Genomic DNA, 24,928 nt, shown 5'->3' with positions numbered 1-24,928 from the left:
ACACACACACACACACACACACACACACACACACACACACACGAGTGATTCGTCTGGCTTTCCTACAAAGTTACTTTTGCCTGTGCACCATATCATTAGTACTATTCCTGAACTATATTTATCTGGTAGTAACAGTCATGACAGTTTCCTGAAATTGTTAGGTATATGGCAGTCCTTTCCTGTCCTTTCACTTTTAGGGTACCTCTTAATGTTTAAAGTGAACAGGGGCTGGTGAGACGGCACAGAGGATGAAGGTGTTTGATGTTAAGCCTGATGGACAGGAGTTCAATCCCCAGGAACCACACAGTAGGAGAGAATTCACTCTCTCAGGCTATCCTCAGACCTGTACTCAAAACCCAAAGGACCTGTGCCCACATACAAAAATACACACAATAAATAAATGCAATAAAACTTTTTTTTAAAGAAAATGAATTATCTTATAGACAGAATAGAATTTAGAAAAATTCACCCTGATTATCTTGACTTTTAATGAGATCCGATAATCTATTTATATTTAAAGTTAGCACTGACATGACAGAGCTTAAGTTCACCACTTCACCATTTCCTGTGTGTCGTCTCTGCCTCCCAGCACTGGGATTACAAGTGTGCTCCATCCCAGCTGGTCTCTTCTGTGTGCAGCTGAACTCAGGTCCTCATTCTTGTGTGGCAGGCCTTCACGGTCTAAGCTGTCTCCTGTTGCACAAATCCTAAATGGTCTTAAAATAAAAAGCCAGAGTCAGAGATTGACGCATATGCTGAAAGATTAGAGAGACAAAGAAACAAGTCACGGTCACCTTTTACCTCGCCAACTACACAAATCCTCTGTCTGAATATACTTGAGTCCTCAGCTGGAAGGCCTAATTCCTGCCTCCTCCCACCTTATTTATATTCCTTTCTCCCCCCCCCCCCCCCCCCCCCCCCCCCCCCCCCCCCCCCGCCATATCACTTCTTGTCTCAACCTTCCTAGTGCTGGGATAAAAGGTATGTGACTCCCAAATACTGGAATTAAAGGTGTGTGCCACCACTGCCTGGCTGTTTCTCTTTTAAATGGGATTAATCTTGTGTAGTCCAGGGTGGCTTTGAACTCACAGAGATCCAGACAAATCTCTGTCTCCTGAGTGCTAGGATTAAAGTTGTATGCCACTACAGCCTGGCCTCTGTGGCTAACTCTGTGGCTAGCTCTGTCCTCTGATCCTCAGGCAAGTTTTATTAGAGTACAACAAAATATCATCACGGTTTCCCTAGCCCATTAGCTTTGTAAAACATTGTTCAGTAGGGGCAGGGATTAACTGGGCATCACAATACCCAGTTTTAACTTTTCTGGTCTACTTATTGGTAATATTATATCACTTCCTGAACAACTCTGTCATTTTACACATGGCCCTCATTATGAACCTTGAAACTTTATGAATCATTTTACCCAGGACCCACCTCCTCTTCCTCCATCCTTTGGGCTCCAGTTGTCCTGTGTATCATACCTACCAATACATAAAGTCCGTTATGCAATACTACAGTATTTGTCTTAAAAGATCACATTTTCTTTTTTAAAACAAATGATAAATCTTTTTTATGTGCGTTGGTGTTTTGCCTGCATGTATATCTATGTGAGGGTGTTGGGTCCCCTGGAACTGGAGTTATAGACAGTTGTGAGCTGCCACGTGGGTACTGGGAATTGAACCCAGGTCTTCTGGAAGAGTAGCCAGTGCTTTTAATCAATGAGCTATATCTTCAGCCCCTCTCCTGCCCCCATTTTCTTAACTGTGAGGAAAAAGAACTTTTTACATGTACTCTCCTATTTACCGTTTCCAATGCTTGTCATTCTGGAACTTTCTATCACATGTCATTTCCCTCCAGCATGAATTATTTTCCTATATCATTTCAAGTATGAGTCATCTGGTGGAGAATTCTTTTTGTTTTGTTTCTTTCTGGATGACTTCATTTATGAAGGGTCTTTGTTGAGTATAGAGATATACACAGGAAGTTGTCTCTTGGCCTTGCAAAATGCGAATCTATTGTCATTTGGTCCTTTTCATTTCTTCAAAGAAATTAATGGAATTTTGTGTTTGTATTATTGTTCTCTTGTATGTAATACACCCCTCCCACTTTGATTTAGCTGCTCTTAAAATGTTCTCTTTATCTTTGGGTTTCAATAGCTTACTTATGTGCCTAGGGGACATAAGAGCAGGGTGTGTGTTTCCATCATTCTGAGGGAATTTGTACTTCTTTAATCTGTAAACTTAAGTTCTCATCAAAGTTGGTATGCTTTTATACAATATTCATTCAAATACCACTACCTCATTCTTTTCTCCCCTGGCCCCTCCACTATATAGACCATACATTAAATCTATACCTTTATGCATAAAGATAAAAGTAGTCAGAACCAATCCTCTCTCCCAGTCTGCATACTCATCCGTATTTATTTTATTTTATTTTTTGCTTGCATCCTCATTTTTCCCCCAAATTCTATCAGCTTTTGGTCATGGTCCTCAGTATAATCAGGCAATTCTTTTGTTTTGTTTTGTTTGCACACTTTCAGGGTTATATTTGTCATCTGCAGGACAGGTAGGTCCACAGAACTTCCTACTAATAACAATTTACTGTTTTAATAATCTAAGCACCTATGAGGGATAGGGTGATAAGTTCCCACCTAGAAAATTATTTTAAGATTTTTTTTTTTGAAGACTTCCTAAGATTCCCAGGATGATTTTACACTAATGACCCTCAGACCTGACTGGTCATCAAGACTTTTCTGAGATATCCAGTAGCTTTCTTTTTTTTTTTTTTTTTTTTTTTTTTTTTTTTTTTTTGGTTTTTCGAGACAGGGTTTCTCTGTGTAGCTTTGAGCCTTTCCTGGGACTCACTTGGTAGCCCAGGCTGGCCTCGAACTCACAGAGATCCGCCTGGCTCTGCCTCCCGAGTGCTGGGATTAAAGGCGTGCGCCACCACCGCCCGGCTCCAGTAGCTTTCTAATACGTTATTTATTCATCTGTTTATTTACTTATATATTTACTTTTTTTCCTGTTGGTCATAAACTAGTCTCACATGTGAAAAGAATTATAACCAATATAGTATTTTTTGCCTTTCCTTTCTTCCCTGCCCCCTCTGTCCCTCCCTCCCACTCTCTCCCTCCTTCCTTCCTTTCTTTCTTTTGAGACAAGGTCTCTCTCTCTATATATATAGTCCTGGCTGTCCTAGAACTCACTACGTAGACCAGGCTGTTCTAGAATTCATAGAGATTCTCCTGCTCTGCCTCCCAAGTGCTGGGATGAACCACGCATGCCACCACATCTAGCATTTTTCACATTTACTACAGTGACCATGATTTCTTTGCCTAGCATTGAAAAGATGAAGCCAGGAGGTTACAAATACAGAGCTCTTCTGCAATCTGGGCACACAAGGACAAGGTTGGCACTAGCACCAGCTAAGAGAAATCAGAACATGGATGGCAGACAGCATAGGTGTGCAGCGCCTACTAAGTTAAAACTGTTCCAACCAGAAGAATCCCTAAGGGTGCGTCATTCAATTCCTTACTTCACTCTGTTGAAATACCTAGGGACCAGGATTTTGTTTGTTTGAGACAGGGTCTTATGTAGCCTACGCTGGATTCAAACTTGCTACGTAGCTGAGGGTTGGCCTTGCAATGCTGGTCCTCTTGCCTTTACTTCCCAGGTCCTGAGGAACAGGGCTGTATCAACACACCTGCCTCAGAATGAAGCCCAGTTTCAGTCTAAGGCTAGTGGTGGTGCAGCCTACTTTCCATTGATTGAACAATAAGTAAACTAATCAAGCATTTTAGATCATTAAAACCATTTTGTTGTTTTTGACACACGGTCTCATGTAGTTCAAGCTGGCCTTAAACTTGCTATGTAGTTGAGGATGACCTTGAACTCCTGAAGGCCCTGCCTCTACATTCTGAATGCTGGGATTGCTATAGTGGGCCACCAGTCCCAGTTTTACTCAGTGCTAAGCAATAGAGAGCAGGACCTCATGCATGTTATCTACACCAGCATTCTACCACCCAAACCACTTCCTTCCCATACATTTTCATATAAAGTTCTGTACAAGGCAAATGAGCACTTTATGCCACTATCTCAGTTAGTTCTTACAATATTATAGCAATAGCAGCCTTTTTGCTGGACTATGAATAACCTGCCAGAGGTTAGCTACAAAATGAGCTGGAATTTTAACTCATCTGAGCTGGGCCCATGATATATCAGTTTGGGTACCTTAGCCCAGCTTCATTACCCAGCTCTATTTTCTTGTTCAATTCTTTATAATTTTTACTTTTTTTTCTTGGTGTATTTGAGGCAGAGTCTATCTATGAGGCCCTAGCTGTCCTGGCAATCAGTGATCCACCTGTCTCAGCTTCTCAAATGCTGAGATTAAAGGTGGGAACCACTACATCTTGCTTTGTTCATTTGTTGTTTGTTTGTTTTTTTTTTTTTTTTTTTTTTTTTTTTTTTTTTTTTTTTTTTGGTTTTTCGAGACAGGGTTTCTCTGTGTAGCTTTGTGCCTCTCCTGGAACTCACTTGGTAGCCCAGGCTGGCCTCGAACTCACAGAGATCCGCCTGGCTCTGCCTCCCGTGTGCTGGGATTAAAGGCGTGCGCCACCACCGCCCGGCTGTTTGTTTTTTAACCTAGTTTTTACTTTAAAAATTAAGTGATCTATGTGTGTGCACATTCATGCATGTACTATGGCACGAATGTCAGGGGATGGGTAAGTTGGGTGTTGGTCCTCAATCTTTGGTCTTGTTTGAGATATGTTCATTTTCTTGTTTTTTGTTTTCCCACTGCGTATGCCAGGCTAGGTGGCTCTTGTTCTTCTGGGGGTCCTCCAATTCTACCATTCATTCCCTACCTCTCCATAAGAGTTTACAATTACATACATCTATGCTGTGTCTGGCTTTTACCAGAGTCCTGAGGATTTGAACTCAGTTTCTCACACTTGCACTTTTACTCATAGGGCCATCTTCCAAGACCTCTTTATTGTCTAATATTTTTTCCAGTCCAAATCAAAGATCCTTCCTCCTGCTTAATCTATTTTACATCCCTTTCTTCTTTGACACTGGGAAAAGTTGAGCTGTGTTCCCTAAAAATTCACATTGAAAGTCCTAACCCTTAAGCACCTCAGATAAACCTTGATTTTTTTTTTTTTTTTTTGGTTTTTCGAGACAGGGTTTCTCTGTGTAGCTTTGCACTTTTCCTGGATCTCGCGTTGTAGACCAGGCTGGCCTCGAGCTCACAGAGATCCGCCTGGCTCTGCCTCCCGAGTGCTGGGATTAAAGGCGTGCGCCACCACCACCCGGCAAACCTTGATTTTTGAATAGGGTTTATAATTAAGATGAGATCACCTGGAGCAAGGCGGACCTCCTAATCTGACTGGTATTCAAAAAAAAAGAAAAACTTCAGACACAAAGATAGACAAACACACACAGGAAGAATGTGACGTGAGGAGGGTTGGGTCTTTGCTAAAATAGTCAAGAAACCAGACTAACGATGTCCAGGAGCCAGGAAGGAGACATGCAGCTGACTCTCACAGTCTTAGAATGGAGCTAGGGTATGAGGTAATGCATTTGTGTGTTTTCAAACATTAAGTATATGGTTTCTTTTGTTATGCGTGCTCTAGCAAACCACAGCTATATTTAGATGATTCTGAAATCTAGATTCCTGCTGCTCTTTTCCTGTCTAATTGCTGTTGTTTTTGTTCTTTACTCTTTTGGAGGGCTCACTATCCTGTTCTCAAATAAGTCTCACAGGGAGGTTATTATTTCTTATGAATGCCCAGCCTTAGCTTGGCTTGTTTCTTGCCAGTTTTTCTTAAATTTAAATTATCCTGTCTACCTTTTACTCCTGGGCTTTTTCCTTTTCTTACTTCTGTATATCTTACTTTGACTCTTACTTTGTAGCTTGATGGCTGTGTGGCTGTGTGGCTGTGTTGCTGGGTGGCTGGTCCCTAGCATTCTCCTCTCCTTGTTCTTTTGTTCTTTCTTCTTTCCTCCCAGATTTCCCCTTCTATTTATTCTCTCTGCCTGCCAACCCTGTCTATTTCCCTTTCCTGCCTCACTATTGGCCATTCAGCTCTTTATTAGACCATCAGGTGTTTTAGATAGACAAAATAACACAGCTTCACAGAGTTAAACAAATGCAACCTAAAAGAATGCAACTCATCTTTGCATCATTAAACAAATGTTCCAAAGCACAAACAAATGTAACATATCTTAAAATTATATTCTACAACAACTTGTAGTATTTTTCCATCTATGTAAATTTTTAGCACAGTGAGACAGGAGCAGCTCTATTACTGTCAAATTGTGATCTGAAGAGGAATCCTTGAACCACCAATGATCCCTGCTCACATTTAGGTATTATTTAAATGGCTAAGGCATTCGGTGCAAATGCTTTGGAGTTCACTGTCATGAAAGGCCAGCTTCCTGTCAGTCTGTCCCTGACCTGGAGAACAGAGAAACTTTCTCTGTCTGGTTTCATTTTAAAAAAGTTCATCATCATCATTGTATCATTATTTTTAGTTTTTGAGACAGGGTCTCATTAGGCAGCCTAAACTGGCCTCAAAATTTTGTGTGGTTAAAACTTGATTCTCATGTCACAACCTTTGGCATTCTACAATTTTAGGCCTGCACCATGATGCTCCCACCTTATTTAATAATACTAATACTGACACTGTCACTCAGGGTCTTGTTCAAATTTCATTTCTGTTGCTGTGATACATACCTTGACCAAAAGCAACTGAGGGGAGAGAGGGCCTTACTTGGCTTACAATTCTAGGTTTCAGTGCATCACTGAAGGGAGTCAAGGAGGAACTCAAGCATAGTAGTTCATAGAAAAGAACAGAAAGCATGGAATGCACAGTTCAGGAACCCTGCTCAGGGAATTGTACCACCCACTGTGGGCCTGGTCTTCCCACATCAATTAACAATCAATACAATCTCCCAGAGGCCAACTTCATCTAAGCAATTTCTCAATTGGGGCTTTCTTCTCATGTGGTTCTAAGTTGTAGGACCTTAACACTCAAAACCATACAGCATAGGTCTCTATGACAAGGAATGAAATAAAGAAGCCAGCATATTAGGTGGTATTTATGAAATGCTAAACAAAATTTCCTATCATTATTCATTCCTGTTATTATAGTATGAATGTGAATATGGCACTAGGGTCTAAAACAGGCCAGGCACATACTCTACTACTGTATTATATTATAGCCCCAGCCTCACTTACTTTTAAAAATAATTTTAAATTAATTAATCAATCTTTTGTTTCTGTTTTTTGATACAAGGTTTCTCTAGATAATAGCCCTAGATGTCCTGGAACTCAGTTTGTAGGCCAGGATGGCCATGAACTCACAGAGATCTGCCTGCCTCAGCCTCCCGAATTCTGGGAAATATTATTATTTTTTAAAATAACACGTTTATTTTATTGATACTTTGGGAGAATGTGATGTATTACAATCATCTTTCTTCATCAATAGTAAGAGGTTTATTCTTGTGGCACTGTTGATGTGCAGGCTCCTTTTGTATGCTTAGCAAAAGCTCTGTTCAAGATGCATGCCTTTAATCCCAGCACTTAGGAGGAAAGACAGAGGCAGATCTCTGTTCGTTTGAAGCCAGCCTGGTCTACAAAGCAAGTTCCAGGACAACCAGGCCTGTTACACAGAGAAACCTTGTATCAAAATAACCCAAGATTGATTAACTAATTAATTGTAAATATTATGTAAGTATAAAATATTAATTATAAATATAAATTTATTTATTATGTTTTGTTTTTACAAGACAGGGTTTCTTTGTGAAACAGTCCTGGCTGTCCTGGAACTCACTCTGTAGACCAGGCTGGCCTCAAACTCAAGAGATCCACCTGCTTCTGCCTCATGAATACTGGAATTAAAGGCATGTGCACCCACCTCTGGGTTTTGCATATATTTATGTAAAAGCTAGAATGTGTTGGCTAAGAGACACTAACCTCTACATACATTTTTTCTGTCACTTTTGCCAATATCTAAAATTGAGAGTCTAACTTTAAAGAGTATGAAGTAGGAGAATCTATATCGAAAAACCAAAAAAAAAAATTCTTCCTCACAAGTGTGCTCATTAATTATATAGAATGCCTATCTAACTAGGATTAAAAAGGGGGAGTTTCAGTTGCTAAAGGCTTCCTGCTGACTGAAAGGCATTTATTAGAGTGGACTATTAGGACAGAGAGCCACCACCATCAAAGGTCTGGAGAGAAATCAAGTCTGAACTGGTTTGTACTGTGCTGGGAACACATAAAAATTTAGACACTAAGCTAAAAGCACTTAACTATTTTTTTCTTAGTATAAACACACTCCTCATTTATTGTTTTCTCCATTTACATTTCCATCTTTACCAACTAGTGTCTTCTGGGAAAAGAAATCTAATATGCTTAACACATTCACTTTTTTTTTTTTTTTTTTTTTTTTTTTTTTTGGTATTAGACATATTCTATTTAGCCCTGGCTGACCTGGAACTCACAGGTACGTACTTGCCTCTGTCCTCAAGTAGTAAGATTAAAGGCTTGCACCATATGTCTGGTTTGACACATTAACTTTTAATACCTTTATATTATGGAAATTACTTAAACTCTACTTACCGCATTCTTTCCCGACTATGTAATGTTTCAAACTCTCTTCCCAAAGAGTCAAAAGGCACATATGCCTGCCGCTTTGCACTCTCCTGTATTTAGCTGCCTGGGACTCTTTAGTTCAAGTCCTTTTCAAAAAAATGCTGCCATAGACCCAAAGTCATCATCTCCACCCCACAACACCACAGCATTTGATATTTTAATCTTTGGCTAAAATACTAGCATTATCTTTAAAAATGCAGGCATTTTTAAGTATCAGCAATTTTATGTATGTATGTATGTATGTATCTATTTATTTATTTGGTTTTTCGAGTAGTTTTGGTTCTCTGTGTAGTTTTGGTATCTATCATCTATCTATCTATCTATCTATCTATCTATCTATCTATCTATCTATCTATGTATCTATCTATGTATCTATCTATGTATCTATCTATCTATCTATCTGGTTTTTCGAGTAGTTTTGGTTCTCTGTGTAGTTTTGGTTCCTGTCCTGGATCTCGCTCTGTAGACCAGGCTGCCCCCGATCTCACAGAAATCTGCCTGGCTCTGCCTCCTGAGTGCTGGGATTAAAGGCGTGCGCCGCCACCGCCCAGCCAGATTATCATTTTTAAAGAAAAATTAAAATGAAATAAACCCTGACAGAAAATATGCGCCGAGACAGTAACCACCTGCTATCAAATAACTTTTCCTTTTTTTAAATTACAGAGGTAAGAAAGCAAACGTAAGGCTTTAAAGGTGAAACTCAAACGTTTAATAGAAAAGCTAAGAAGGAACTCCACCAATTTTCTGAAATTCTCATGAAACTCATGAGCCTGACCATGATCACCGTATCCACGGGGTTGGCCATTGGAAGCTCTGACTGGCTTGGGCATATCGTCAGGGAGAGAAGTTGTCTTGTGTATTTGCTTTGGAGGTAGAAGAATCGGCGATTCCTTCAACATTAAAGTGTTTTTGTCGACGCGGGCGGGAGCCGGCTTTAAGGTCCTGGAATTCCATTCCCGGTGGCCAAGTCCTGGGTGGACTGTGGGAGTTTTCAATGCCAGGATTTTCCCCACCTACAACACGGGGCTTGGATCGTGATAGACCCACAGTGGGAGTGCAACACGCACCTCAGGGATCCCAGTTTCTGTGAAGCTGCGACAATCTAGGATCCGAACCTAACTGTTCGATTAGAACCGGCTGCTCTCAGGACCAGCTGGGGCTGGCTGGATCGTCTCCTCAAACACGTTGCCAGGGAAGTGGGATTTGCGAAGCAGCCCACAGACTGCCCCATTCACAGAAACTCAGAAAGGCTTAGAAACAAGGGGCCAGATTGTGTCCTCCGGTGAGGGCTCAGCCCTCATCGGACAGCGTTGCCAACAGGAAACTACAAGAAACGACACAGAAAGGCTTTTGAAACGAATTTAGTAACGCGGCGGAGGAAGCGGCAGTACGTTTGGCCCTTCCCGCATTCCGTAGAAGGAGCTGGCGGGGGCCTCCGCGGGCCACGCCCCCCGGGCACAGGCTGTCCGCCGTCCTGCCTGTTGCGCGTTCCTAAAACTGGCTCGGAGGAAGCCCCCGCCGCGTCCTTACCGCGGAGGCTCCTGAAGCCGGAAGTAGAAACTCCTAAGGCCCGGCACCCGCGGGAGCCACCTTTCTAGTGGGAGGAGATGCACATGCGCAAAGGCGTCCAGCAGAGCGCTTAAATACCGTCATGCGGCCGCCAGCGGCCTTTTCCCCTGCCGCCGCCGAGTCGCGCGGAGGCGGAGGCTCGGGGTGAGTCTAGCTGAAACGTGGACTTTGCGGACCGCCTGTTCTGTTAGTTTGGGTTGTAAACGTGTGAGACGTGTCTGGGGTCCGACGGAAACGTTTTTTTTTTACTGCTGGTTTTTTGTCTTTCAGTGCGTTCAAGATTCGGCCTCACCCGTAATCCACCGTCATGGCCGAGGAAGGGTGAGCTGATGGGCCCCGGTTGGGGCGTGGGCCCTCCTGCGGGGCTGGGGCTGTTCTCAGGGCCCCTGCCGAGGATTCTAACACGGTGTTCTGACTGCCTTTCAGCATTGCTGCTGGAGGTGTAATGGACGTCAATACTGCTCTACAAGAGGTGCTGAAGACCGCCCTCATCCACGATGGCCTAGCACGTGGCATCCGCGAAGCTGCCAAAGCCTTAGACAAGTACGTGTCTCAGTCTCAGTAACTGTGGGTTGTTGCAGCCGGAACAAAGACTGCAGCCATGGGAAGCGAGCGTGACGTTCATGCGGTTAGCACAAAAGTTCTGAGTGGCATCCGTTCAACAGGAAACCTAGGAAAAGGTATCAACTCAGATCTCTCTAGCCCACTTGAGATGCGTGGGTTGCTGTGTGGACTGGGGGTGAGCCGTAGTTGGCGTTTGTAAAACTACAGAGTTTGAATGATGACTTGTGATTGTCGGATACCCCTTCACCCCCTTCATGGGTGAGACATAATAGTCTGACAAACCTGTAGCTCACAGGGGCACTCAGTTTTGCTAAAAGACAAGACGGGGAATTTCAGCTAGTTTGCTAGTTTACGTGTTCAATTCAGTAGAGGTATTGCAGCAGCATCTGGGAAATACACCAGCAATTCCTGTCTATTTTCATTGTGGTCCTTAAGCTTATGCATGCATGCTGCCTGTCTTTCAGCTTGAGGAAAAGTCTGGTAATTTTAACTGTTGAATTCGTTGGAGTATAAACGAATACTTGAATCCTGGTGGGCACCGCAGATCCGGCTGTGAATGGTGAACAGTGCTTACTGTACAATACTGCTTTGTCTTCTACTTTTTAATTGAAACTTTTGATGTGTTACATAACATGAAAGTGGTCATGGTTTCCTTAGGCCATAGCTTCTCCAAACAAATGTTATCTGAGGGATGCATAACTAAGAACAGGTTAATGCTTGTACAGGTAAATTAGCTGAAAATAAACTCAGTACTTAATTGACTTGTAGCAGTTCGGTACACATTAACGTGTGGTTTGTGTTGGGTTTTGCTAGTATAGCTAGTGAAGATGCATTGACCTGAGACTTAAGAGCTGTGGTTTCACCTTTAAATTTTGTGTTTTAGGCGCCAAGCCCATCTCTGTGTGCTCGCATCCAATTGTGATGAGCCTATGTATGTCAAGTTGGTGGAGGCACTTTGTGCTGAGCACCAAATCAACCTAATTAAGGTAAGTAGTGTTTTCTTAACTTCAGGAGATGCCTTAGTGATAGATAGTATTGAGTCGCAGGTGGAGATAAATACTATCTGGACCTTGATGTTTAAAGCTTCTGTACATCCAGAACTACATGGTAATTTTGATACTGTGGAACGAAGGGTTGTTTATTGATAGTTGGTGAGCTGTACATGATGACAACTGGCTCCCTCTACTGAACTGCAGTGAGGAAACTGCCATGTCACCCTTCTGACACAGCCACCTTTGGGACTTGATCTTCAGTTTTCAGTAGCTTTAATGCCTGCTAATAATAGTTTCTGTTTTTGTAGGTTGATGACAACAAGAAACTAGGGGAATGGGTAGGCCTCTGTAAAATCGATCGAGAGGGGAAACCACGGAAAGTGGTTGGTTGCAGTTGTGTAGTGGTTAAGGTAAGTCTGGCTTTGATCTTTTGAAATACTGAGAGCCCTTTAATGGGAGAAAAAATATGTTAGCAGGCTTGGCTTATGATTTCTGTGCTTAAAGATAAACCATAATTTGAGCCAGCCAATTAATCTGCTTATCTCAATGTGCTTCTGCAGAAATTTAGAGATGGCTGGCAATAGTGATGCCATGTTACGAGCCTTAAGGACAGCTGAAGTCTTTAAGGTCCCTGAAAATGGCTACAGTGTTAAAATGCTGGGAAGCACTGAAGTCTGAATTAGGTAGCTTAAAAGAACTTAATATTGAAAAGTAATTTGCATCTAATTTTTTTAAGGACTATGGCAAAGAATCTCAGGCCAAGGATGTCATCGAGGAGTACTTCAAGTGCAAGAAATGAATAAATAAAAACTTTGCCTCATTTTTCTCCTTGTTTTTTGTTTGCTGCTATAAAATGGGGTCGCTGTTCGTGAAGACTGGTGTTAACAAATTAGACACATGCTTTAGAAATGAACTTTGATCTTAGTTTGAGAAATGAGGGAGTCAGGCTTCAAGATCTAAACCTAAAATTAGGCCTGCTGTGTCCAGAGCTCCTCACTGGAGAAAGGTGTGGCTTAGCATATCCTGGGAACCCAGGGCTAGAGAGACCTGCTTAAAAAATGACTGGCTATGTGCTATAACAGCTTGAGAGGTAAATTCTAGTGAACAGACACAGGTTCCCAGCCTAAGGGTTCTTTTCCTCTTTGTAGAATTTACTGGCTGCTAAGTTGGGATGGAGCTTGAGAAAGTTTCAAGGAAATGAAGGGATAAGATGGTTAGGGTTTGGAAGATTTGGGACTAAGGCCCCCCATGGCAAAAACTTAAAAATAACAGTAGTTTACATCCCTGATGTATCTTAAGTTAGAATCACTTTTTCTAGTGCAACCGGAAAGATTTAGAAACTAGCAACAGTCCTAAAGGATTCTTATGCATTATTTGCATGAGTCTTGGGTCTTAATCATGCTCAGCATTTAGTGACAATTGTCATAAGATAAATTTGCAAATTTGCTTCTAAAGTGCATTGGTTTTAGGAAGGTGTTTTTATTCTGGCCTTGTGTATCTATGAGCCTGTTAACCTTCAATCTTCAGGGAAGAAAGACCTTCAGAAGGAATTAGACCACCTGCTAATGAAAATAATACCTGTAATTACATGGCATCACAGCTACTAGTACTGTTGGAGGCTGGATAAGCAATGTTCCTAAGATTGTGATGCTAACAATCAGACTGGGAAAACTTTGCTTTTTAATCTTTTTTAGTCCTGGCTGGCCTGGAACTCATGCTGTCCTGCTACCCCACACAGACACTAAGTGAACCTTCTGAAGGTAGGACAAGTGCTTGTTGTAAGGTTTCAGTTAATGTGGCTGGTTTTGTTTTTGCTTTAATCAACTTTATTTTTGTAGTAGCATTTAATGGGAGACATCAGTCTTCCATGCAAACCAGACTTGGACTTGGCCCTGGCCTCTACCTTCCAGGTGCTGGGGTTATATGTGCCATACCTGGCTAAAAACTTAAAAGCTCTTTCCTTGGCTTGTGTAGCAGAGATCAACTGTAGCATTAGATCACAATCAGATGTGATCTAATGTGGGATTCAGGAATCCACTCAGGTCACACTTGGCAGTAAACACATTAACCTGCTGAGCCATTTCAGTCCTCTCCCTTATTTGGGGCAAAATAATTGTGTGTGTGGTCGAGTGTTGCCACTTGGATAAAACATACTAGCAGATTGAAGTCATATCCAGCAGAGGGCAGCCTAAGGCTGGGGCCAGATGTGAGACCTATCAGGGCAGGAGAGGGGAGGGCTGGGTAAACTGGAGTACTAAATTCTAAGAAAAGACATGCTGAAGATTCAGGAATCCCAGTCTTAAGATGAGAGGAAAATGCTCAAGCTTTAAAAAGTCTTGAAATAAAGCTAAATAGGGCCTGGGGCATATGTCAATGAGTGCTTTCCTTCCCTGCAGGAGGCCTTGCCCTGGGGTCTATCCAGCACAGGCACAAGAGGGCAAGTACCAGGATGTTATAAGTAGGATTTTATAGGTCGAATTTATTAGTGACTGCCGATTAGAGTTTAACAGATTTTTGTTTCAAAATATACTAGTGTTACTTAATTGCACTGTCTTATGATATACAAATAAATTATAAGCACTTTTTTTATATTCTTTAGAGGGTCACAATGTAGCTGGCCTGAAACTCAAAGCCAGAGCTCTTGCCTCTGCCTTCTAAGTGCTAGAATTAAAAGGCATGTGTCACCATGCTTGGTTTAAACATTGGTGGTTTTTTGTTTTTGAGACAGGTTTCTCTGTGTAGCACTGGCTGTCCTGGAACAACTTTGTAGACTTTAGATTGGCCTCAACTCAGCCTCGAGTGCTGGATTAAAGATGTGCACCACCACACAGTTTTAAACACTTGATTTTTAGTGCTTGGAATAAGCTATGTAGAGGTGGAAGCAATTTGGCTTTCCCCCACAAATATGCATTCTGAATTTCTCTTATCCCAAGTCAAAAGAAAGTAGCTCCCATCAGATTCCTCTGTCCAGATACTAAAACCTTTGGAAGTTTTTTTTTTTTTAAAGATCTATATTCATACCTTGAGGCATCAACAGATACTAATTGGGTAATGTATAGTTTTGGTTTTTTTCTGAATGAATGTTCTTTAGTATTTGAAAGCATTGCAACAGAGCTGAAGGGATGGCTCAAGGGTTATGAGCACTTGTTTTTCTTGTGGGGGGACCTGTGTTTGATTGCCAGCACCTACATGGTGGCTCACAACCACCCATGTTTCTGATTCTAGGGTACTTGATACCCTCTCTGACTTGGAAGGCACCAGGCATACAGGTGATATACAGATATACATGAAGGTGAAACATTCAGAGATGAACACATCTAAAAAAAAATTGGAACAGGTTTTAAAATGAAGAAAATGAACTTACAATTAGGTACTACCTGTACTACCTTGATTTTTTTTTTCTTTTTGGTCACTTATATCATGGACATTCCTGCATCTATGTAGTTCATCTTTTCTGTAGTTTACCTTAGTGTATGTATGTGTGGTATATGACTGTATGGGGTATGTATATGGGTGTGTGCACTAGAAGGCCAGAGTAGGATGCTTAGCATCCTAACCTCTTGCTCTCTGCTTACTCTTTTGAGATAGGGTCTTTTGCTGAACCTGGAACTAGGCTGGTGGCCCGTAGTCCCCAGTGATCGATCCTCTTGTCTCTGACTCACCACAGGTGTACAGGCAGTCACTCAGCTTTTTAAGTGGGTACTGAGGAATCGAACTCAAGTTCTGCTTGCATATTGAGTACTCAACTCTTTCCCTGGCCCTGTCTTTATCCTAAAGAAGCAAGTGTATTGAGGACTTACTCAAACTAATTGTAGCCCTAGATTATTTTAGCCTTTGTTGCAGAATCCACACTCAGTTGCTCATAAAGTCTTGGAGGTGAGCATTTTTGTCATGTACTTTGGTAGACTGTCAACTGGGATTACTGTAATTGTTTATATGTGGAGGGCACGGAGGAGCAAGTCCAGGGCCTTGCATGCTAGGTGTGATGGTTAGTGTTGTCAAATTGACTTTAGGAAATGGGCCTCTGCATGCCTATGGAATATTATCTTGGTTGCATTTATTGAGCTGGGAAGACCTGCCTACTCTGTCTGGGATTCTGGGCTGTAAAAAAAAGAAAGGGAGCCGAGTGAAATACATGTTTGTTGCTAACGTCTGATTTTCAACTGTAAATGAGATGTGACCAACTGCTTCAAGCCCCTGCTGCCAACTTGACTCTCCTGCCATGATGAACTGTGAGCCAGAATCTAAGTCTCTCTTGAATTGCTTTTGTCAGAGGATTTCATCACAGCGACAGGAAAAGAAGCTAGGACAGACACTAAGCCGGAACTCTGCTACCCAACTGCATCCCCAGTCCCACTACAACTAGACTATTGAAACTACAGCTTTTTTCCTGGAGGAAAAAAGGCTTCTATGTGGAATACATGGTCAGTTAAGATTTTCCCCTTTCACTGTATTAGGTTCCTGTCTGGTATGTTCCATAAGTTACAAAAGGTCCCAGAGAAGTCCTGTTACAGGAATGAGTGGTCAAGCGATGTGCCTGGAGGTTTCCCTCTCCACATAGCACCTCCCCGCAAGGATCAGTTACTCTTACACAGTCTGGTGCCCAGAATAGAGCTCAAGATGGCAGGCAATAGGTACTTTATTGTTAATTAGATGAGTGAGTTTGGCTTTTTCTAAGGCAATTGCTCAGTCTCTTTTTGACCCTTTATTTTCTCATGTTCCTTTCTGGCAACAAAAGGCAATCTCAACTTGGGCCTCTTTCAGGTTAGTACGGTGCCGAGCTGTCTCAATTTCTCTTCTCTCCAACTCCACTCTAGGGAGCAGGGCAGAGTAATACATCCTATCACAATACGGGGTACATGGCTCTAGGAGTCTGAAAAAAAAAAAAAACATTTTAAAAGCTATTTTGAGACTTGGGAATAGTAAAAAGCATGTGAATTCAGGGAAACTATTTTTACACTGCAATAATTTCTTTTTGAAGCCTTTTTATTGAGACATGCCAACAGCACAGTATTGGGCAACTGATGTGAATTAAACATTACACAAATGTAGTATTTGTCTTTTTATTTCCCGTCTCAGCTCAACCGCCCCTCACTAAAATTTACAAACGGACATAAAAACCCTGTTTATACCTGGTTGACTTGTTAGAGAAATACTGAGTAAAAGGCCTGTGATAACTTCACATTGCTGTCACCAGGTTAAAAGGAGCAAAATATGTAAAAATAAATAACAGATCTATAGGGGGAAAATAAACTGTTAACATACAAAAGGGCACAAGTTAAAAATCTCTCCTAGACTTATTGCTGGGTCAACAATGGGTCCATGTGGCTTGCTGGGAGGTACCACACACGGGCCATAAAGCGTTGCGGTTATGCCGCTGTTTCACAAGGGAACACAGATGATCCTTAAGAAGAAATCGGTTCAAGCGACCCTGCATAGGCCCCAGGTTTCAAACAGCCAACTCATGCATTGAGCACAGGACCCGGTCCCACTGCCTGGATGCCTCCCAAACAGATCAAGCCAATCAACTGTCTCACCCATTCAGAGGGCCTGATCCAGTGGGGACCCCTCAGCCATTGGTTCATAGTTCATGTGTTTCCATTCATTTGGCTATTTGTCCCTGTGCTTTATCCAACCTTGGTCTCAACAATTCTCGCTCATATAAACCCTCCTAATTGAGGGGGGCCGGAGGGGGGAGAACAAGGGAATCGTGGCTGATAATGTAGAACTGAATTGTATTGCAAAATAAAAATAAAAATAAAAAAAAGAAATCAGTGATTTTAAGACCTCTTTCAAATGGCTGTGGTTTGAAATAAAATCATCAGTGAAAATATTCTAAATTTTGTCATGTAGACTTAACACTGAGTCATATAGTGTTTTGGTGTGTGATTTTATTTATTTGCAACATTTTAAATAATCTTTAGATTTATTTACTTTTATGTGCATGGGTATTTTTCCTGCATGTACGGCTGTGCACTATGTGCATGCTTAGAGCCCATCGAGTCCAGAAGAAGGCACTGGATCCCCTGGAACTGGAGTTACACGTTGTTGTAAGCTGCCATGTGGATCTAACACATGGTTATGAGCTGCCATGTGGTTACTAAGAAATTGGGTCCTTTGTAAGAGCAACATGTGCTCTTATCTACTGAGCAATGTCCCTAGCCCTGCATTTTTTCTAAAATAATAGTGAAAAAAACTATTAAAAATAATTTAGTAAGAGAAAAAAGGCAAGAAGGGGAAAGGGAAATGTTATTATAGATAGTAAAGATTTTCTTTGTTTCTTTACTGATGGCCTTCCAGTAAGGAAATAAGTACAAGTACACCGAATATCATCAGACAGATTCTCTTGTATGGCATTGAGTAGATCCCCAGTAGCTGCTTTCTTCCTCAGCTTATTGAAGTGAAGAAGCTCATAATCATCGCCAGCCCACATATGTGCAGTTACTGTGTCGAGACATTTTCTCAGGGCAGCAAAATAAAATTCCCTACCTGTGTGATTGAACTCTTGCTGTAAGGCTTGAAGATGTGGCATGGAGCTGAAGCTGGGAAGAAAATGCATATACTGATTTGGCTCACTGAACTTTGCTAGACTTGACTCGTAGATGAAAACCTCTCATTAAATCTCAAGCATCCATCATCAATACTTGTCAATTAAAAAGTTTGAAAAGCAAGCTTGGGTGAGAAATGTTTCCATTTATTTAAGGAAAACAATTTACATTAATATTTATACTTTTTCTAATTTAAAAGAAAACATTCCTTTCTGTGAGAAATGAAGACCCCCCCCACTTCATATTAATAGGATTAGAGACAGTTTATTACTGTTTTTGCACACTCAGGCATCAGACTAGAAGGATGGGTGTGGCAATCTAGCACAGAACAGTTTAAACCCCATACACATGACTCTTCCTCTCCATCATTGAGGGATCAGGAGAGAGCTTACATGTCATCTAGATCTATCTTCTCCTCTGTGTCACATCTGTCCTTTCTTACAGTAGAAACTTAGCCTACGTTATATTTACATCCTGTTTGTCCTTTCTTACAGTAGAAACTTAGCCTACGTTATATTTACATCCTGTTTGTCCTTTCTTACAGTAGAAACTTAGCCTACGTTATATTTACATCCTGTTTGTCCTTTCTTACAGTTGAAACTTAGCCTACATTATATTTACATCCTGTTTGTCCTTTCTTACAGTGGAAACTTAGCCCACGTTATATTTACATCCTGTTTAAGGCTTATCAGCTAATGACCTTGCAGTCAAGCTCAACTCAGTAACTGTTGACTCTAAATTTCTGGTTTGGGTGGGAGGGGTGGTCAACTTGAGTTTGGGTGTGTGTGGGATAGCTAGACTAGCAGGCATTAGCAGAGGTCCAGTGGATTTTGTTCATTTATAGATGAACCAAAGCTGGCTGGAGGTTCCTTTGAAAATGAACCATCAGATGTTATTTTTTACTTACACTTTTAACATATAAGTGACATGGATGTAAAAGTTCTGTAAAAGCACTGTACAATTGAGCAGGGGGTCTTTTTAACCATCTGTGATTCTGAAACTTGAGTTTTATTTCTTGATAATGAGAGCTAAATAATCAGGGAAAAGGTCATATCTTTTATCATGACATTTTGCTGTCTAAGAAATTACAACATTGCTTCATGCTTGATTTAATTTTTTGAAGAGAGTGTGTTAGGGACTCATGTAATCAAGAACTTTATCTGAGACTAACAATTTGATAGAAGAAGTAGATATATCTTTCATGATTGCCTCTCAAAGTCAGCTTAAGAAAAATGGCACAATTTTTAAACAATTAAAGCTGGCTATTATACTAATTTTTATAATTATATGTGATGGCCTTAATACTGTTACGTGAAGTAACCTAAAATAAAACTAAGTGGCAACCATAGGCAGTTACATTCTCGAGAATAGCTGCCTTGCCTCTATTGTCATTATTGGTATGGGTTATTTTCTGCAAGTAATTATGTGGCCTGACCAAACTGTGACATTACCATTTCTTGGGAAAGACGCTTGCTCTTGCTTCAAATTTTAGGTCTAAGTTTTTCCCATTACAGACTGCCTGCAGTTAGAACTTGACATTTTAAAATAATTTTTATTTAATATTCAAGCTATAATGATGCTTACATAATTTGTTTTGAAACAGCCTGGTTTCCCAAGCTGGCCTTGAATTAACTATCTTGCCTCGGCCACTTGAGTACAGAATTCACGTGTGTACGACCACATCTAATCATCAAGTGTTCCATTTTCATTTTTTCCTTAGCAAAACTTAAATCGATTGTGTGTGTGTGTGTGTGTGTGTGTGTGTGTGTGTGTGTGTGTGTGTAGGGGGTTGTACACATTCCATGTGCCTTGTATAGTGGACAGAGGACAACCTAAGGAAGTTGGTTTTGTGCTTCTACCATGTGGATGATGGGATTGAACCAATCAGGCTTAGTTGCAAAGTGCATTTACCTGTTGAACCATTTTGTCTACCCTGTATTCAGTTTTAAAAGAACTTAATGAGCTGTTTTATTTCCTTTAACGTTCAGATCAGGAACATAAGAGCAATCCAGTTTCTTTGCATCCTCTCTGCCATATGGTGTTGCCATTTTTTACTATAGCCTTCCTTATAGATGTGCATGATAGCTCATGGTATCAATTTATTTGATTTGCACAAAAGGCATGTACAAATTTGGGAGGACACTTTTGCAAAGATAAAGTGTCTACACAAATCTGCAGGCCATTTATTTGAAACATTGGGCAATACTCTCATGAACTGTACTCAATACATATTATCCCAGCCAAAATAGTGGGCAAGAATGGTGAAGTCTCGAATTTCAGGACCTGACAGAGAACCTTGTTGGGCCCTCAGTAGGGGAGCAATACAGGTGAGCTAACAGGATCCAGGACTTTCAGGAAAAAGAGGAGGGGAGTCTGTCTGTTCAGAAGGGTAATTTGAAGGAAACCTGTCACATTCTCGCCCTGCTTATGCAGCGCAGTACTGAGGTGGAGGCCAGAGGCAAGGGCATTGGTAGTGGATGTATGATGAATGTTAACACTGTTTTACAAGAAATGCCCAGGGGCCAGGGAAGTAGCTCAGTTGGTAAAGTGTTTGCTATGATGGCTTGAGGAGCTTGGATTTGATCTTGATGAATCCTCATAAAAGAAGGACAAGAGAGTATTCCTATAATTTCAGCATTGGGGAGACAGAGACCAGTGAGTCTCTGGGACTCCCCATGGCCAGTCTAGCCTAGTCAGTGAGTTCAGGTCAAATGAGAGATCCTATCTCAAACAAGAATGTGGCAGCATCCAAGGGTGATCCCTAAGGGTGACCTATGGCCTCCATGCATCATGCTACACACATATATACATACAATCACACACAATAATACACAAGAATCACTGAAGACCTCACTCATCCACAGTAGCCTAGAGGGTGGAATTTTAGAAGTTGCCAATACTTTACACAAGGGCCAAGGCTATTTATGGAGTGTTCTTCCATCTAATTGTGATGTCCACATGTATGTCAAGTTGGTGGAGGCACTATGTCAAATTAATTAAGGTTGATAACTAAAGGAAAGGGGATGGGTAGGTGTCTCCAAAACTGGTTGAGAAAGGCAACTATATAAAGTGGTTGATTATAGTTGTGTAGTAATTAAGGACCATGGCAAATTCTTTCTTTGTCTTGTCATTTAAATCAATTCCAATTTTCATGAGGCATTATAAATAACCTTTGTTTTCTGAGGCATGGTTTCTTTGTGTAGCCCTGGCTGTCCTTGAACTTATTCTGTAGACCAGGCAGGCCTTGAATTCAGAGATCCACCTGACTCTGCCTCCTGAGTGCTGGGATTAAAGGCATGCACCACTACACCCACCCCCTTATAAATAATTTTAAGTGTGGAATGTTGTAGGTGATTGGTAGTGGACTCTGATATTTTCAAATATATTATTCACTTAGGTATCCATTTGTTCCTGTGATATCAGTAGAATGCTCCTAATAATAAATGAATTTAGTCCAACTTCAAAAGTTCTCATGTCTTTATTTTATAAATAGTGTGTGTGTGTGTGTGTGTGTGTGTGTGTGTGTTTGTGTGTGTGTGTGTGTGTGTGTGTTTGTGTTTGCATGTGAATGCAGATGCTTTCAGAGGCTAGAAGAGGGTGTTGGATTGCCCTGGAAGTAGAATTACAGGCAGTTGTGGGTACTGGGAACTGAACTTGGGTTCCCTGTAAGAGCAGTATGTGCTCTTAAGTGCTGAGCCACCTCTCCAGTCCCAGTTGTATAAATCTTATCATTCACCTGTTCAAAAGTCTGGTCAGGCTGGGAATGTATCTCAACTGGTGGAGGCCTGCCTTTCTCCAGCTTCAGTTCACAGCACCACATGAAGATGAGACACTGTGACACTTAGACAGTGAAGGCTGGAAGAGCAGAAGTTTAAGGTTATTCTTGGCCATATAGCAAGTTTGAGGCAGTATGGGATACAGGAGACCCTGTTTCAAAACAGAAAAATTCTGAAGTCCATTCTTTTCTAAGATTCAAGACAATTTTTTACCTTGTTTTGAGATAGTGTCTCACTACGTAGCCCTGGCTGACCTGGAACTCACTATGTAGACCAGGCTGGCTTCCAACTCATAGAGATCTGCCTGCCTCTGCCTGCTGAGTGCTTGGGTTAAGAGCTGTGTCACACTTAAGACAATCATTTTAACTGTGAGCCCCTGTAAAATCCAAGAGTTATATGTAGCAGCACACAATAGCACAGAGTAAGCATTTCCATTACAAAAGTAAGCAGCAGGAGAAGGATGCCCAGGAGAGAACGGGACCACCAGCCAGCAGGCAGACATCAAACGCTGTAGCTCTGTGTTGAGCACCCAGGGCTTGTGGTGGTACCATTAGGGCTTTTTGTAGCCCACACCTCCCCCCCATTACTCCTGGAAACATATCCTAAAGATGTACAAATCAATGTTCATATTTCTCACGTCCATGACCCCACTGTTGATACCCATTTTTTTAAAAAAAATTCATTTATTTATTATGTATTCAGTGTTCTGTCTGCATGTGTGCCTGCAGGCCAGCAGAGGGCACCAGATCTCACTACAGATGTTTGTGAGCTACCCTGTGGTTGCTGGGAATTGAACTCAGGACCTCTGGCAGAGCAGCCAGTGCTCTTAACCTCTGAGTCATCTCTCCGCCTCCCCCTTTTTTTTATTAGTTACCTTCACTGTGATGAAATATCTAACAGAAGCAACTTAAGGGAAGAGGGGTTTATTTTGGCTCACAGTTTTAAAATACATGGTCCATCATGGTGGTCAGGGCTTGGTGCCACAGGTTCTACCTGTGGTGATGGGAGTTTGTGACGTTTCTGTTACATTTCAGCATGTTAGGAAGCAGGAGTGATTGGAATATGGTCGGAAAAATATTCAGGAAAACAGTGCTGTTTTTGCAGGAGTTCAGATTGCAAAAGTTATGGAGTCAGTGACACTTGCATCAAGGTCCCAGCAAAAAAGAAAAAAACAACAACAGTGAGACCAGGCAACATGTAACAGGGTCATATTCCTTGTGTAGAGCTTCTGCATGGGTCACGGGCTATGCTAGATACTGTGAAAAGTGGAACCAAAGTCTGAACCAAAGCCTTAGGACTTTTGAAATGCCAGAAATGTAGGATGTCTTCTGAGGACAGCTGCAGAACGTGAATAAAGCTGGCTCAAGCAGGAAGCCACATATGCAGTAGGGAGGGACATATGGGTGGGATTACCAAAGCCTGTTAGGGCCTGAGATGGATGGTACCACGGCAAACCCTGAGTGCTAGACACTGACCTACAGAGTTTGATATCTATCCTGCTGGGTTTAGATAAAGATTCTAAAGCATCTCTAGAATAATTACAGTTTAAAGACATCAAGTTTAAAACAAAATTGCCACGACATTGTCATATTTAATAATTTTAACAGTTTTTTTAAAAAGAATTCTTTTGATAATAATGTTATTACATTCTATGGAGTGAACAGAAGATGGCAGCATTGCTTCAGCAGTTAAAGTTTCAACTCTGAAAAGGGATGGGCGCTGACTGGCAGAGTCACAGCAGCAGGTGCTATTGTGTGCAAAGACACAGGAGTGCGCCTGTTTCCTGTGTAAGGTATGCAGGAAGAAAACACCAAGAAAGTCTGCTCAGTGCCTCTGCAGGGTGCACATATTAATGTATATTTTCCAGGGTGAAAGAACCTTCTCTGTAAAAATGAAGTGGGTCAGATGTTGAGGTTTTTATGAGATTTAGAAAGCTGGGCATGGGTAACAAAGAGCTTGGCTCTACAGCTGTGGGGGTTTAATCTCTATTCTTCTGGTCTGGTAATTTTCTAAGACTCATAGATGTTTGTCTTTATTTCTCAAAACTTTAAGGAGATGTTAGTGATGAGTAAGGACTTGGATTTTAGGAGAGTCGACATGCAAATATGGTATGAAGTATTAATGCACATTTGTTTCAATGGTTCGTGCCAGAGAACAGCAATAGGTTAGGTAATTACTGGCCTCAAGGCCCCTCATCATTTTGGCAGCCTGTTTTGTACCTCTTTTTGTGGAGTTAACATGTATACATACTCAACGTTACTCTATATATTCATTGAGATCCTTTGAAAGTGCATGTGTAAATAAGTACGTACGTATTATGTGTAGAGAATTTGTAACCTTTCCTAGTTTATGTCATTAAGTTTAACCAGTTGTTGGGAAGAGTTTCTGGAAAATAAAATTTATTGACTAAGAAAGAGAAGAAAATGAAGGCCCACACAGATATTTTATTGATGCCTGTGTTAAAAAAAGAGGCCAGTTTTGAGTTAAATTGAAAGGTCATCTTTATCATCATTTTAAAACTCTATGTTCTTAGGCTTATGAGAGATTCCGTGGTTAATGATACTTACCACCATGTCTGAAGACCTGAGTTTGATTCCTAGAACCACATAGTAGAAGGAGAAACCCACTTCTGCAAGTGCCTTCTCCCATAATCAAACAAACAAACAAACAAACAAACAAACAAGCAAGTAAGCAAACTGAAGAAAGTCTACGCTCTTAGAAGACTACCTTGCATATGCTAGGCAAGGCCTTTCCTGCCAAACTGCATCTCCAGCTAGAAGACTTGTTTCAATGGTGTGTCTCCAAATTTTACCTTTAAAAGATGAAT

General features: G+C 41.3%; 1 protein-coding gene, 1 long non-coding RNA gene and 3 other non-coding genes across 5 annotated transcripts; 4 read left to right on the top strand and 1 right to left on the bottom strand.

Annotated features, from left to right (window-relative positions):
* Positions 1-518: 518 nt before the first annotated feature.
* On the bottom strand, positions 519-10,044 carry LOC128118118 (uncharacterized). Its single transcript, XR_008221017.1, has 3 exons — positions 9,720-10,044; positions 1,432-1,478; positions 519-755 (listed from the first exon to the last, which is right to left on the bottom strand). It is a non-coding gene; the product is annotated as an uncharacterized LOC128118118 (long non-coding RNA).
* A 243-nt stretch (positions 10,045-10,287) lies between these two features.
* Positions 10,288-12,601, top strand: Rps12 (ribosomal protein S12). The gene is made up of 6 exons (XM_052751179.1): positions 10,288-10,365; positions 10,492-10,542; positions 10,648-10,764; positions 11,669-11,771; positions 12,086-12,187; positions 12,514-12,601. Exons 2-6 carry the CDS (start codon positions 10,529-10,531, stop codon positions 12,574-12,576), a joined length of 399 nt encoding a protein of 132 aa, XP_052607139.1. The 5' UTR covers positions 10,288-10,365; positions 10,492-10,528; the 3' UTR covers positions 12,577-12,601.
* Positions 10,994-11,067, top strand: LOC128118814 (small nucleolar RNA SNORD101). The gene has a single exon (XR_008221339.1). It is a non-coding gene; the product is annotated as a small nucleolar RNA SNORD101 (small nucleolar RNA).
* LOC128118828 (small nucleolar RNA SNORD100) lies at positions 11,941-12,015 on the top strand. Its single transcript, XR_008221352.1, has one exon. It is a non-coding gene; the product is annotated as a small nucleolar RNA SNORD100 (small nucleolar RNA).
* Positions 12,296-12,426, top strand: LOC128118821 (small nucleolar RNA SNORA33). The gene has a single exon (XR_008221346.1). It is a non-coding gene; the product is annotated as a small nucleolar RNA SNORA33 (small nucleolar RNA).
* Positions 12,602-24,928: the final 12,327 nt, after the last annotated feature.

Source organism: Peromyscus californicus, unplaced genomic scaffold (genome assembly GCF_007827085.1).
Source record: "Peromyscus californicus insignis strain IS unplaced genomic scaffold, ASM782708v3 Scaffold_22__1_contigs__length_63687245, whole genome shotgun sequence".
Classification (NCBI taxonomy): Eukaryota; Metazoa; Chordata; class Mammalia; order Rodentia; family Cricetidae; genus Peromyscus; species Peromyscus californicus.
The sequence above is the reverse complement of the archived record's forward strand: the minus strand, read 5'-3'. Positions and strand labels throughout refer to the sequence as shown.

What these genes read in the sequence shown, in the direction of transcription:
- Rps12 (XM_052751179.1), top strand. An exon ending in ACCAAATCAACCTAATTAAG is followed by an intron (nt 11,772 to 12,085) that starts GTAAGTAGTGTT and finishes CTGTTTTTGTAG; the next exon opens with GTTGATGACAACAAGAAACT. An exon ending in GCAGTTGTGTAGTGGTTAAG is followed by an intron (nt 12,188 to 12,513) that starts GTAAGTCTGGCT and finishes AATTTTTTTAAG; the next exon opens with GACTATGGCAAAGAATCTCA.